We start from the raw sequence: 15,801 nt of genomic DNA, 5'->3' as shown, positions 1-15,801 counted from the left end.
GTGGTAGAAGTGGAAGAGGTGGGCCTGGGCCCTCCCGCCCATCAGCGCTTTCTGTGAATCCAAGTGTGTGTTTCTCTAGGCGCACAAAGGGTTGTTGGGATACCACCCGGGGCTGCTTTCAGTCACTGTCATCCCAGGATGCCACTGCAGGCTCCTCAAGAGATTCTTTACCTCAGAATTTAATTAGGAAGGATTTTAAAACAATGGATTAAAAGGAGCTGCTCCATAATTAGGAGTAAATAATGTAACGCACTGAAGCAGGGAGACACAAGAGCTGAAACAGAATAAACCAGTAACTGCTTCAGCTCAGTGAGTTCATGCCCTAGAGATAGCGAAGAAACCGTTCTGTGTAATTTGTTTGTGGGGGGGGGGGTGCTATCTACTTGGGACACTGTCTGGGACAGGGCCTGGGGCTCTGCATTGCTAGCGAGCTCCCAGGTGATGGTGACGCTGCTGTTCCACCGGCCACACTATAAGAAGGACGTGAAATGTAAGATAAGTCCACAGACCTGGTTCCCACCCACCCTTTTGGGGGCATGGCATTTCTCCTTTTCTCTTTAAAAAATGATTTTGGAGTACTTCAGTGGAAAGCTTGAAGTATTCAAAGCATGACATTTTGGGGGTTCGGCAGAGAGGGACTTCATGCGTGAGGTGGCTGGTGAAAATACAACCTCTTAACATTTTGCAGGAAAGAGCCTCCTGCTCTCTGAAAAGAGCTTTCAGACTTCGTTGCAAAGCTCTCCTCCAGGAAATAGTGTTTCCCTGACAGGTGATAGATGCTCACCTTGAGGCCTGGCTGTGAACCAAGAAGATGAAGTTCCTTTTAGGCCTCAGTTAAGATTGGTGTTCCTTGGGTGACAGAACTTTGGGCTGGCAGGACCATGGGAGTCCCTGCCATGACCTTCTCAGCACAGTGAGGAAGACAGGCCATAGCACTGATTGGCAGCAGAAGGGGGCTGGCAGCAGAAGGGGGCTGACAGCTGAGGCCAGGTTCTTTCTGCTTTTCCCCATGATTGGGGTTTTAGACAAGTCTTATTAATACAAGTACTAAGAAGGATAATATATATGAAATACTTATACTGTCCAAGCCAAGAACATTCATTCTCAAAGAAGTGGGGCAGCCAAGTGAACATGACCTATCAATCATGAGAACCATAATTTAAAAATAGTTCAGGTCAATCATGTGAATGTCTTGGGATGCTGAAGAACCTAAATAATTCACCTCTACACCATAGGTAAGTAGGGGTTTCCTCCTCTTTATGCCCTACACCAAGTAAGTTCCCCTGGCCCTGACTCGATGCCAGCTGTTGGTCTCCTACTCAGCTCCTGGTGATCACCATGGAAATCTGTGCCCTGCAGGGAAGGTTATCAGGAAAGGCCAGGATATGCATGTGGCTTGAGCCCACACTGGCCATAGGGTGGGATGTTGGGGCCCAAATACATTCCCTCCTGGGCTCCTCTTGAAGTTTCTTGGACACAGTATCCTAAGAAGATAAATGCATATGCCCTGGGGCACGGGGAACAAATTAGCTGAGGCTCACCCTGACCCTGAATTACCCTACACCCCCACCCTTCTCCATCAGCCAGTCAGGAGCCTCAGGAAGCCTGACAGAGTTTGCAGGAAGCTGTGAGAGCAAGGCTACCGCTCTTTAGCTCAGCCCTGGAAGACTGAATAGGGGTGGAAGGGTGGGAGCACCCCAAGGGTTACTGGTATGTGTCCCTAAGAAAACACTTGTCATACATGTCACTGGGAACCGGGGGCCCAGGAGACCTTGACCGGGTAAGGACATGAAGATGCAGGGGGACCCACAGGCCTGACAACCAGAGATAAGGTGTGTCTGTGCAGATGTAACTGGATGGGTAACAGCAAAGGACCAGATAGAATGCTTTACAAAAAAAAAAAAAAAATTGAAACATCATGTTCACTATTCCCCCCTTGCATAGAGCCTTGTCCTACCGTATTAGTTGATGACTAAGGGCAAATCCCTTCAGCTCCCCCAGTAGCACCTTAGCACTTGAGGAAAGAAGGATGTAACAAGGGGTAAGAATTTGTACAAGGATTGCCTTTGGTGTCCTTTGAAGAGGACAAATGCTTTCTAATTTTTTTGCATGCACACAACACAAGGACAAAGAGTTGTCTGTTTAGATTCCAGATGACAGGATTATCAGGCTTTCTGGAAAAAGAGATTGCTGTACTGGGCCTCAGATGGGTTTTGCAGGAACTGAAGTGCCTCAGCTGAGTCTGATAGTGTGGTGCAGGAACTCAGGAGGGCAATTTTTCTAAATCTTGCCTCTAAAATCTGGATTCAATCCTCATTGGGGGCCAGTGTCTGGTGATCACTTCCATTTCATTTCGGGTCAAATCATTTATAACATCTAGTTCAAATGCAGTTAAGCTGGTAAGTAAAATATGCAGTAGGTTACTATGGTGATTGCTAATTTAAAATAATTAGGGAAAATAATGAGAAAACTATTTCCTCTGTGAAGGATTCAAGATCCGTAAACTGATACCAGTCTATTTTTAGTATACGTAATCTGTAATGATGACAGAGAACTGTGAGTACTTTAAAATGCTTTAAAAAGGTCTGTCTGATTGAGGAATTTAATCAACTAAGTACTTATATCCAAATTTATTCTTGTCTTTATTAAATCTAAGTTGATTCCACAAAAAGAAAATGATATGTATATATCTTAATGTAATCATTTAAAATAAGACCATGACTAAGTATGTAGCTGAATGAAGATTTCAGACCTGTTTCTGGTAACTTCTTGACTATTTCACAAGTCCACACTGATAAATCACTCAGAAATGGTCACATATGACTTGCTGCTCAGAGTCTTAGATGAAGAGACCCCTCAGAATGAGGAGAGCCCTCAAACTGTAGTGTGGCACATACGGGAAAATGGATGCTCCTGGGTGCTTCTCATTATTTTTTTCTTACAATGAAAGATTGCTATAGACTGACCACAATATTTAAAGCATGTGAGCTCTGTTGCTAATTTCAATAATGACATGTGACTTATTTCTGATTAACTAGGGGTATGATCCAGATAACTGAACAAATTGGCTGGAAAGTGAAAAAAATCTTTATCTGGTTAATGTGATGTCAAATGAGCAAAGTAACCATTTGGGATTAGCTTGTCTCCTTATCAACTAAGTGCAAACACCTGGTAGGGGTCATTTCCTCCACCCCTTTCCTTGTCTAACCCTTAACCCTCACCCATCTTCTTTGTACCAGTACTTTTGCTGGCTTCTGGAGGAGTGCTAGTGGGGAGCTTTTTCCCATCTTCTGCTTATCTTTTAGCACCTACAGTTTTGAACAGGAGCTAAAATTTCTCATGTGATCCTGAGCAAGAGATTTAGAAAAAACTGGACTCTTGATTCAGGAGTCTGTGGTTCTCCAAAGTCAAGCTCTTTTAAGACATCTATGAGACTATGAGACTTTATTGGGGCACCTGGGTGGCTCAGTCAGTTAAGCATCAGACTTTGGCTTAGGTCATGATCTCACCATTTGTGAGTTCAAACCCTGCATCAGTCCCTGTGCTGGGAGTCTGGAGTCTGCTTCAGATTCTGTGTCTCCTTCTCTCTCTGCCCCTCCCCCACTTGTACTCTGTCTCCCTCTCTCTCAAAAATAAATAAACATTACATTTTTTTTAAAAGACATCTATGAGAGTTTTTAAAAAAAAAATAAATGAGCAGGGATGCCTGGGTGGCTCAGTCACTTAAGCATCCAACTCTTGATTTCAGCTCAGGGCATGATCTCACAGTTTGAGTTCGAGCTCTGTGTCGGGCTCCTCACAGCGTAGAGCCTGGGATTCTGTCTCTCCCTCTTTCTGCCTCTCCCTTGCTCTTTCTCTCTCTCTCTCTCTCTCTCTCTCTCTCTCTCAAAAAATAAATAAACTTTAAAAAAATAAAAAAAAAATAAATGAGGAAACCAAGTCTGAGAGAAAATGAGGTAACACATCTAGGGTTCCGCATCATGTGCTGGTGATGCCAGGCCATGAACCCAAGTTCTTGGACAATAACCCAGGGCTCTTCCTGTCAATGAGGGGCTGAAATTCAGTGAGCAGATGGAGAGCTAGTCAGGGGAAGCTGAGAATTCTCGGGAATCACCTATCAGTAAAATGTGCTCTTAAAGGAAACCCATTTAGTGCTGTAAGGATTAAAAAAAAACAGCACTGAAGGGATGTGAAGGCCTCAGTCTTCCCTGGGGGGTTTTACTCTGTTCCCTGGCACCTAAAATGCAGGGTATGGAAGAAAGGCCCTGGCTTGTCTGCCATTTCAGAAAGCCTATTTGTGATGTGCAGTGTCAAAACTGGTTCCCAAATCTGCCTGATCATATGGAGCACTTGCTAAAATGTAGATCCCCAGAGCCCTCCCTGGGAGTTCCTGATTCTGTGTTCTGTGTTCCTGTCTGGTGCTGAGTCTGGGAGTCTAACAAATGCTCTAGGTGATTCTTATGATTCAACCAATGAGGGAAACACTAGTATAGACTAGCATTGGCAAAATTCTAGAAAGGGTCAGAGTGTACGTATTTTGAGCATTGCAGGTTAAACAGTCCCTGTCATGGTCTCTCAAATCTGCCACTGTATCAAGAAAACAGAGACAACATATAAATAAATGTGACTGTGTTCCAATAAAGTTTTATTTACAAAAGCAAGTAGAAAGCCACATTTGACCCAGGAGCTATAGTTTGCCAACCCTCAGTCTAGAATATTTCACTGCTTCATCAATCCACCTAGGCAAGGTATATGGGGTGGCAAAAAAACTTCACGTCTTTTCTTTCAAAACAACCTTTCAGATAGAAGAGAAGAGCCTATTTAAAAACAAACAAATAAAGTAAAACAACTCACCAAAATACCAGCGTCTCTAGGAAGGAAATTCCAACACTGGATGCACCAACCACAACAATCTTGGCATTGACAGTTATTTTCGGTTCCAATGTTAGTTTTCTATTTGTATGGTTCAAGGCGTAACCCAACTAGAATAAAAGATACAAAGAAAAAGAGAGACTTAAAGAAGATATAGCTGAGTCTGTGCTCCCAGATTGGCAATTATGTAGAAGAGTTATTTAACCAGGACACTACCGGCAAATCAGACTAAATGCCCATGCACAGCCATAGTGAAATTTATGGAAAATAATTTTTAAGATATTAACATGAGTTTGGGAAAATACCTAATACCTAGTCTGCCTCACATAAAAATGCTTGGTTTACATAATTTTTTTCTTATTGCTGATGGATGTTTCTTACAAAACTGAGGCCCTTTATGATTAGAAACAATGAGGTAAATAATCCCACAAGAAGATAGACAAGTTGCTCGTTAAGAATCCATAGTTTTATGAAAGGTCTCAACCTTTCCTTCTGTCCAAGATCACCCTGAAAACTTGAACAACAATGAGATTACAATTGTTGGGTAATTTAAGGCAAATATTAATTCTTTCCATTCTGCGTCCCTCACACCACTTAGCACAGTGCCTTGCACACATGTGTTCAGTAATTTGTAGAATGACAAACCTTAGTTGAATGACAAAAACATGTTGGATGATTAAGAGTTATTCAAACTTTCAGATGCTCTGAGGTCAAGGAGAACTCTTAGAAGCAGAGAAGGTAACTGGCGATCATTTAATTTAAAAAAAAAATTTTTTTTTTAATGTTTATTTATTTTTGAGACAGAGAGAGACAGAGCACGAACGGGGGAGGGGCAGAGAGAGAGGGAGACACAGAATCGGAAACAGGCTCCAGGCTCTGAGCCATCAGCCCAGAGTCCGACACGGGGCTCGAACTCACGGACCGCGAGATCATGACCTGAGTTGAAGTCAGACGCTTAACCGACTGAGCCACCCAGGCGCCCCTACTGGTCATCATTTTAATGCCCATGTTTGGAAAACTTTCTTGAGTTGATTTATTTGATTCACTTTCCTGCAAAGGCTTCAGTGGAAGCAGTAAATGTATGAAGGAAAGATTTACAAAGAGATAAAAAGAGTAGGGTATTCTTGAAAGGATGTTCTATTGTGTCGATAGTCCTTAGTTCTATTTTTTTTTAAGTTTGTTTATTTTGAGAGAAAGGGAGAGAAAGAGCATGTGGGGGAGGGGCACAGAAAGGGAGAGAGAGAGCGAGAGAGAAACCTGAGCAGGCTTTGCATTGTCAGTGAACCCATGAACCATGAAATCATGACCTGAGCCAAAAACAAGAGTCGGATGGGCTCCCCCCACCGACTACTCCCACCTTTTTTCAGTTTGACCTTAGTTCTATTTTTAATTCATTAATTCAACATACATTTTTATTTGATGTCTGGAAGAATTACAACTGACTTCTCATCAGTTACAATGGAGTCCATAAGGCAGTGGAATGACAGCCACACCAATGCACCCCACTCAGTTAAATTCTCATCACATCAGCATTAACTCATCCTACAGTTCAGAGATATTCAAATTCCAATAGACCAAATCTATTTTGAATTTTCTTAAAATCGTGAGTTACTAAGAGTTTGGAAATCCAGTAGGCTAATGGTAAAGTCCTATGTAAAGCTTGGCTCCCACTGACCTTCCAGTGCCTGAGGTAGCTTGGATGTGGCCACATGCTTTGCCATCCACGAAGGAACATGTGAAATTTAGAGGATAGAACCCTTATCTCTAGCTCTAGCTAGCCTAGCAATATGGAGGTAGAATAGGTCTTGACCCAAATAATGTAATATAATGTAATGTTTGGATATTTTACACTCTCCATAATTAATGCTGCTGGTGCCTTTCAGCATGCTCCCACCTTTAATGAGGCACACCATTAATTCTGGAAGAGATTGAGCTTGCTCCCATCTTTAAGAGGGGACTCCAGTTGACATAAACCAAGTCACATAACTATACCCTCCTTGCTCAATAATTGGCCCAGAATAGACACATGACCTATGTTGGCCTAATCAGACTGAATCCCAGGACTTTTATATGGTGGTTGAAAAAGAGAAACCTCTTGCCTTCTAGATAGTATTGGGGTATAGATGTGAAGCCTGAAATGGTATAGTCATCATGACACCAAGCAGGAAACAATCTTGGTTGAAGCCCCAACAGAATCACAGAGACATGGAACAGAAATTCCTTTCAGGGTTCTTGGGTAGCTCAGCCAGTTGAGCCTCCAACTTTGGCTTAGGTCATGATCTCACAGCTTGTGAGTTTGAGCCCCACATTGGGTTCTGTGGGGCTTGCTTTGGATTCTGTGTCTCCCTGTCTCTCTGCCCCTCCCCCACTTGCACGCTCTCTCTCTCTCTCTCTCTCTCTCTCTCTCTCTTTCAAAAATAAATAAACATTAAAAGAAAAAGAGGGGCACCGGGGTGGCTTGGTTGAGTGACCAACTTTGGCTCAGGTCATGATCTCATGGTCCGTGGGTTCAAGCCCTGCATCCAGCTCTGTGCTGATAGCTCAGAGCCTGGAGCCTGCTTCAGATTCTGTGTGTCCCTTTCTCTCTGCCCCTCCCTCATTCATGCTCTCTCTCTCTCCCCCCCTCTAAAAATAAATAAACATTAAAAATTAAAAAAAAAAAAGAAACTCCTTTCACACTCTGTCTGAAACCCACACTGCCTTTGGAATCTTCAATTATATGAGCAATAAATATCAGTCAGCTATTACCACAGTAGTGCTACATAACAAACTACCACAAAAGGCATTGGCTTAAAACAGCTGTTGTTTTTCCTCACTCATGCATCTCTGGGTTACAGTACATCTGAAGGCTGGATTCAGCTGGGTTTGGCTCCAACTTGCAGATTCCAGATTGGCCTCACATCTCCCTGTCTTTATTTTGATGAGAGATAGCTGGCAAATGTTCTTCTGGCAATGGTAGAAGTGCATAAAGTAAGACTAAGCAATACCTCTTCAGCCTGGCCAAAGCAAGTCATGTGGCTGAGCCCACTACCCATGAGATGGGGAAGGAGATTCACCTGTAGTGGGAGGAACCTCAAAGGGCAGAGCTCAGGGAGAGAGGAATAGCTGGGGAGAAGGATGCAGTCTACCACATTTCCTCAGTTGTTTAGGACAGCTTGTTTCTTCTATATGCAACTGAAAGTTCCCTAACCTGACACATTTTCCAAATGACAATAATGAATGTATCGTTTGGGTGAAAAAATGTCTGTTCTCCAAATAAATGTCACGCTAATCTGGCCTAGAAGAATTTCCCAAGAGGGGTCAATGAAGAATTTTTTGAGAAAAGCAGTTAATTCCAGTATATGTGGGTGCCACCATGAACTGTGTTTTGATTGATTTATTTCCAAGACAGGTAGGGTGGCAGCTGATTCACACTCCAGCCAGCCTTGGGTCTGGTGGTTTACCGCAAGGAAGACTGGGAGCATAGAAGTTGGTATTGATGAGAGAGTGTGGGGCAAGCTGAGGGCAAAGTACAGGCTAACAGCAACCCCTCCCCCAGGGGGGATATGTACGCTATTCCTTGGACACTCCTGACTGCCCAAGAACAGGGGGGAAGGAAAGAAAGCAAGTGGCTGACTGATAGAGATCACAGTCATGCAGGACAGGAATCTCCTTCAGTTTACAGATAACTTAGTAAACTGGAAGAAAAAGGCAATCTTATCCATAGCCTAATCTCCAGAAACCAACCTATAGACTCTGTTTCCTAATATCACCTTCATCAAGATGTAAGGGGGTTTAAGTGCTTGCCATGGAGATGTGGGAAACAAAGGCAAATGAAAAATTAAATTCCCTTACTGCCTACAGCCCCTTGACAAGTCCTTGAAACAGGCAGAGTGACCTCCCTGTAGGAGCTCAGCTGCCTTGATGATGATATTTTGCTAGGGGCAAAAGAGCTGAACATTATGCCTGACCCCCCAGGATCCTGTGTCTCCTTAAACACATAAAAATTACTTTGCAAGCCTCATTTATCTTTAACCTCCAAGTATATGTTGGCAGTTCTAATTCCAAGCATATGGCACCTGACGTACATCTGAAGGGTCTCATGACTGAGGTTTTACTAGACAGTAATAAAAGATGTTTGCCTAACAACAGCTAGCCCCTCAAGGTCCTGGAAACCTTGCTTCCAAAATTCCTTAGAGACTTACACTGTCCCTAACCCCTCCCAACCTGAAGGTATATAATCAGTCAGTCTTCACAACCCCAGTTCGGCTCTTTCTGCCCACGGGTCCTGTCCCTGTGCTTTAATAAAATCATCTTTTTGCACCAAAGATGTCTTCAAGAATTCTTTCTTGGCTGTCAGCTCCAAACTCCACTGTCACCCCAAAACCCCCTCAGTATGATGGCATTTAATCACAGGTCCAATTAACAGACTTAAAATGCCAGCATCTTGACAGAGGTCAGAACTCCAAGATTCCTTCCACAGGGGTATGTTCAGACATTCCCCTCTGCTATCTGGAAGTGCACATTAACACTGAAGCATAGGCAGTAATGAAATTCCCTGGTAAAGAATTATAACCCATTTATGAAATAGCTCCTGTATCAATGATACAAAGGCGGCTGGGGAACAGAACAGAATGGTTTTTGTTTCCCACACAATAGCTTTAACACCAACAGCTGCCAGGCCTCAGAAATCACCTTTCTAACTGCTGAATACATAAAGTGGCCTCAGGGGTGTCAAGAGTTAGCCATCAGTACCAATGATGGTAGGTGTCTCAGGAAAGTGATCAGGCATCACAATGATTTTCAGTAAGCCAGTTTTGTGTCCAGACTTTAATTAAAAACATATTCATCGTCAGGTATGGTGAAGTGACCTGAAAAAACCACATTTTTCTTTTGTTAGGGTAGATGGTTTTTAAATACCTTGAAAAAAATTCTTCCCAGCCTGGAAATGTCTTTCAGTGATGACCGCAAATTAAGATGGCTTCTGCTGCTTTATAAAGGGTTTATTTTTCCCATAAGCAGGAGTTCCAGTCAGTTTTTGAAGGAAACCAGAATATTTCCTCCCTTTAGATTCCTTCAAGCCACAGGTTTCCATAGCAAAAAAACCAAAAATGAAAACAAAAATAAAAACAAAACAAAACAAACCATACCATCAGGTATGGAAGATCCTCTAAGTCAAGCCAGATTTTCCTTTCTTTGTCTGAAGATCCACTGAAAATGCCCAACACACTGGAGACCTAATTTTTTATTCTTGCTTTTTAATTTTCTTAATAGTGAAATAAAAATAAAGCTTTATCTACTGGCTTATATTTTATAGACAGAAATTAAATGTGCCTTGTGATAGTAAGTCATTTCAAAGATAAAACAGAGGAAATTCTGTAAGCTATTTAACTACATACCACACTGGTGACGACAATATGGGTGAGAAATTAGGTTCTTACCTCCATGTCTTGTGAAGACACTTATAATTCTTTTTCTAATGATACTAGGTTAGCATTTTTAGACAAATGGATTATTTTATTTTATCTTTTATTTATTTTTATTTTTAGAGACAGAGAGAGTGCAAGTGTGCATGTGCAAGTGGGGGAAGGACAGAGGGAGAGAGAGAATCTTTTTTTTACAAAAATGTTTATTTTTGAAAGAGAGAAAGAGAGCACTAGAGGGAGAGGGGCAGAGAATCTTAAGCAGGCTCTGTGCTGTCAGCACAGAGCCCCATGAGGGTCTCGAATTTACAACCCGTGAGATCATGACCTGAGCTGAAATCAAGAGTCCGACACTCAACTGACTGAACCACTCAGGCAGCTGGAAAGAGAGAATCTCAAGCAGGCTCCATGCTCAGCACGGAGCCGGAAGTAGGGCTTGATCCCATGACCCTGGGAACAAGACCTCAGCCAAAATCAGGAGTCAGACACTTAACCAACTGAGCCACCCAAGCACCTCTAGGGATAATTTTAAATGTAGAGATCAACATGTATCCCAGCATGAAGGAATACAACACCTATTATGGTATATACACAGACCTTCTAAGGCTAAAAGAAATGTTCCTTGAAATTGACCGTGAGTCCCATAATGAGTTTAAAATACAGACTTTCCGTTCAGTCCCAGACAGGAGAGGAAAGAATATTATGGGATTTTCCTGGTAGAAAATTCTAGAGCTGAGCTTGAGGTGGGGAGGGAAATGACAACAAAGATCATGTCAAGGGGGACAGGAGTTGAGATGAGAAAATAGGGAACAGAAATGGGCACAAGTTTAAGTTGTGACCTATTTGTCTGTAATTTCCTGTGAGCTTCCGAAGCGCAAGACTTGTCCGTGAATGAGCCGTCAGAGGAGGTTTTGGTTGCTCTTATTAATTTAGTTGGTTTGTTTGCTGCCCTCCACTGAGACAGTTTGCTTCCTGAAGTCAGGAACTACATTTTTGTTTTTTGAGGCATTTGTTTTCTTTGGGTTCTGATTTGCTCACTTTATCTAAACGATTCCTGCCATACATTTTTAGAGATTCAATAAATGGTAAAAGATATATTAACTTTTGGTATAAAATAATATACCATATACCAATATACCATAAAGATAATGGTAAAGACACATTAACTTTTTCATGAGCCCTTCTTAAAGAGTACTGACATGATTTCCACTGATTGAAATTATTTTAGTTGGCTCTTTGCCAGTTGCTTAAATGAGCAAACAAATGATTTAGACATAATCAGAACTACTTGGGATTCAATCTGATCTTTTTACTAAAAATGATGTTGATGTACACAGTCAGTTGAATTTATGCCCTGATTCACATACAGTTACCAAGAGACCTTAAATTCATAGTTTGGAGTTTCATGCATAGTTGTTAACTATTTTGTGTTAAAATTAAAACCAAAATTTCTGTTAACTATTTTGTGTAAAATTGCTCAAAATGCAATTTTATCTGATAGACTTTAGTTCTGTGTTTCCACATCTGGTTTGGTTTCTCTTATGCACTTACTTAGAATGAGTTAGAATGACTGCAAAAGCATTATTAAAACTCAATTTCAGTAATAGATCCCAAATCGGAAGTTACTAAAATTACAAATAGGCCAATAAACTAGGAAGCAGTCAAAATAAATATAAATGATGCTACATAATAAATGCAAGGTTCATACTAAAATGGAATATGATAATGTCTATGGTGAATTTTTTTCTAATGATACCATTTCATTCGGAGGTTATGTTCAACTTCCAGGATCATTAGACATGGCACCATTAGCCCGGTGGCAAGGTTTGGGCTTGTTTTCTTAATTCTGCTACTGGTTGAAATTCTGAGCCTCTTTTCCTTAAATATCAGTTTCCTCAGGTGTAAAATGGAAGTAAATTACACAAACCTCTGCCTTCCTCAGCAGGCAAACATGGGAACTATTCATTAAACAACATCTACAAATACTTTGAGCTTTTCAGGCAAAGATGTTACACAAGGTAAAATTGCACATCCTCTCTCCCATCTGCAATATGAAAGGCAAATCTTTGAAAAACACATTTTAAAAGGGCAAAACAATGAGCTCAATTTTCAGCTCCACACCCATGTATATATATTTTTCTCACAGAAAGCTTCCAAAGACTTCAAAGGGAGCTCTGTCCATGCAAGGAAATGGAAGATGGGGAGATCCAAAGCCATTAGGAATAGAATTTCTGAAATTCTTAATAGGCCTCCTTTTCCTTCATAAATGTGATTTTTTCTTATGCTTCTGTATTCCCTGTTTTTCTCTTTTTGAGGCTCTTTGTTTCCCAATATGATCAAAATAAATGACAGATTGATATCAGTGTCAGTTTCAAATTTCAAAGTTCACAAGTTACCCTCTTTGGGGCAAAGTATTGCCATTATTTACCAAATAAAGAAAGGGTAGAGAGGAACAGATATGTAAAAGAGAACTAATAAGTGAGAAATCACTTCCACAGATACAAACTACAATTTTGGAAAGCCTTTCAGCTAAAATCATTAGAAGTTTTCAAGAATCTGATATGAACACCAATGCCAATGTCCTGACAGAGTAAGAAAAAACTGTGAAGAAGATGCTATGATTTTGAGCCTTGCTTTATGAAGGATTCTCTTAACTTTCCCAACACTTTTTGTAGCCCAAGCACTTCAGAAAAATGTGAACTGCCTATGGTATCTGCTGAGAGCAATGATAACCCAAGGACACTTTCTCACTTGCATTCTTTTTTTTTTTTTTTTTTTTTTTTTAAGTAGGCTCCATGAACAGCATGGAGCCCAACATGGGGCTTGAACTCACAACGGTGAGACCAAGATCTGAGCTGAGATCAAAAGTCAGACCCTTAACTGACTAAGCCACCAAGGCACCCCTCTGGGTTGCATTCTTTTTTTTTTTTAATGTTTATGTATTTATTTTGGGAGAGAGAGAAGGTGGGGGGGAGGCGGAAAGAGAAGGAGAGTGAGAATCCCAAGCAGGCTCTGCACTGTCAGCACAGAGCCCGACATGGGGCTCAATCCCACAAACTGTGAGACCATGACCTCAGCTGAAACCAAGAGTTGGACGCCTAACCCACTGAGCCACCCAGGCTCCCCTGGCTTGCATTCTTAGCATGATAAAGAGCATACCCCAAATCATGCTACATGGGCAGAGTGGGCTGTGGTTAGTGAATCATCTACTCCAGGTACACTATAGGCCCTCATGAAATATGTGGGAGGCAAATGAAGCCCTCTGTAAAGTTATTAGTAATACTACCCATGAAGAATTGTTGTTTAAATAATTATATATCTTTAATTTCTTTACATTCTTCACATTATCCAGGGCAGACAGTGGGAGCATAATAGATTCTTGTGGCATTCTCCCATATAGATTGAATCCTACCTGAAAGAAAGAGGATTCCTGTATAAATTAGGGTTGGGCTTGGCTGCCTACAACAGAAAACCTAGCTTAAACAGAAAATAGTAGCTTTAACAGGATGGAAGACAATTTCTCTTTTACGCGAAGGGAATCTGGAAATATGAAGTCCAGGGTTACTGAGTGCCATAAACTTATCAAAGACCCAGACTTTTACCTGCCTAACTCCCCATCTTAGTGCAAGGTTTCCATCCTCACAGATGGCCCAGGATGGCTGCTGGAGATCAGACATCACATCCGCACTCCAGGTAGCAGAAAGAAGAGAAGGGGGAACAAAAAAGGAGCCTCCCTCCTAGCTGAGCCACTCCCTTTAAGCGTCCTTCCCAGAATTCCCATTCCAACTACTTCTGCCTCCATCTCAGTGGCCAAAACTGAATCATATGGTTATGCCTGATGCAAGGGAGGTTGGGAAAGAGTTGGGTGCGATGCTGCCTTGGATAAAATCGAGGTTCCATTATTAAGTCTAAAGGGAGCAATGGCTATTGGGGGCAACCTAGTTCCTTAAACTGCTCTAATACATTGCATAAACTTCTTCAACTTGCATTTTTCTTATATTGCTCTTATCAACTCCATCTGTACCAATCCTTTGTACACCCTTATTCCTCATCTGGATATTGTCATTATTTTGCAAACATTATAAAAAGTGAAAATCATTGCCACCCTATGGCACTCACTTGTGGCCATTTTTACACATTTACATTAGAAGAAAAGTGTTTTGGGAGTTGAGTTGAGTGACCTTTACTGGATTTCATCGATTCTAGGAGGCACACTTCTTTCACATCTTGGCATCCCTGAAATCAACCTCACAGTCAATATCATCTTAATCACTGCAGTCAGCAGGCAGCGGCAGTGACACAATTCCTTTCCTGGGTGTGGGTGACTTGTTCATGGCTATTCACTGGCATCACTTCCAGAGAATCCTGTGTGTTATGTGTGCAACTGCTACTGACAATGTCTTCAAAAAGACTGCAGCATGATTTGGCATTAAAATGAACACTTACTGTGTTCCCATAAAGGCCTGAAAACTGAACAGCAGGGTGCAAATTTGATATTAGTGAAGCAAATATTAGTCATTGGAGGAATGGCTGTCATTCCATATTTTCTTGCAATGCAAAAATCAAGTGCTTTATAGGAGCAAATAAAGGATGACAGATACCCACAAGTAGATACCTGTGTTACATTTTGTTACTGAGACACCGGCAAAAGTTTTATTCCCATCACATAGTAAACAGTGCAATTGAAGGGAATGTAAATTGCCTCTCTTCTCTGAATAGATGAAAGAAATTTCAAAGCAATGAGATTTATATGACTGATTCATATTCTATTCAGGACTCCCATTAAAACACTGTGTCATAGCTTAATTTGCCATTTTTTTTCCTTCATGGTACATAAATAAGGTACAATTTATAAATGATAGTGTCTTAGATTTGATAAATTGATTTACTTGTTTTTAATTAAGTAACTGCCCTTGACAAGCAGCTCATAAAATCATTAAAAGTTTGATTGCTTTGGGGCACCTGGGTGGCTCAGTGTTGAGCGGACTCTAGATTTCAGCTCCAGTCATGATCTCACAGTTTGTGAGTTTGAGTCCTGCATCAGGCTCTTTGCTGGCAGTGCAGAGCCTGCTTAGAATTCTCTTTCCTCCCACCCTGTGTCTCTCTCACTCTCAAAATGAATAAACAAACTGTAAAAAGAAGTATTATTGCTTTGATGCATACATGAGCATCGGCAAGGGAGATCCACTGATGGTTTTTCAGAGACACAAGATTCACTGATCCCCAATGTCAGGCACACTGGCACGTGTACCATGATAACCTCAAATGGCTCCATATCCCTTCCTTCCTACCTGAGTCATGTCACGTGTTTATTTTTTTTTTAATTTTTTTTTAATGTTTATTTTTGAGAGAGAGAGAGAGAGAGACAGAGCATGATCAGGGGAGGGACAAAGAGTGAGAGAGGGAGCCATAGATTCTGAAGCAGGCCCCAGGCTCTGAGCTGTCAGCACAGAGCCCGACACGGGGCTCGAACCCACAAACTGTGAGATCACAACCTGAACCGAAGTTGGACGCTCAATCGACTGAG

At 41.5% G+C, this 15,801-nt stretch overlaps 1 protein-coding gene across 2 annotated transcripts in view; it reads right to left on the bottom strand.

Annotated features, from left to right (window-relative positions):
• The window catches only part of CFAP61 (cilia and flagella associated protein 61), a 285,028-nt gene that overhangs the window by 109,317 nt on the left and 159,910 nt on the right, over window positions 1–15,801 (bottom strand). For both annotated transcript variants that reach the window (XM_043602984.1, XM_043602985.1), the window contains one exon: window positions 4,855–4,982. In XM_043602984.1, coding sequence (XP_043458919.1) covers window positions 4,855–4,982 — 128 coding nt within the window. The remainder of the gene's footprint in view (window positions 1–4,854; window positions 4,983–15,801) is intronic.

This window comes from Prionailurus bengalensis, chromosome A3 (genome assembly GCF_016509475.1).
Source record: "Prionailurus bengalensis isolate Pbe53 chromosome A3, Fcat_Pben_1.1_paternal_pri, whole genome shotgun sequence".
Taxonomy (NCBI): Eukaryota; Metazoa; Chordata; class Mammalia; order Carnivora; family Felidae; genus Prionailurus; species Prionailurus bengalensis.
This window is presented reverse-complemented; position numbering and strand designations above follow the sequence as displayed.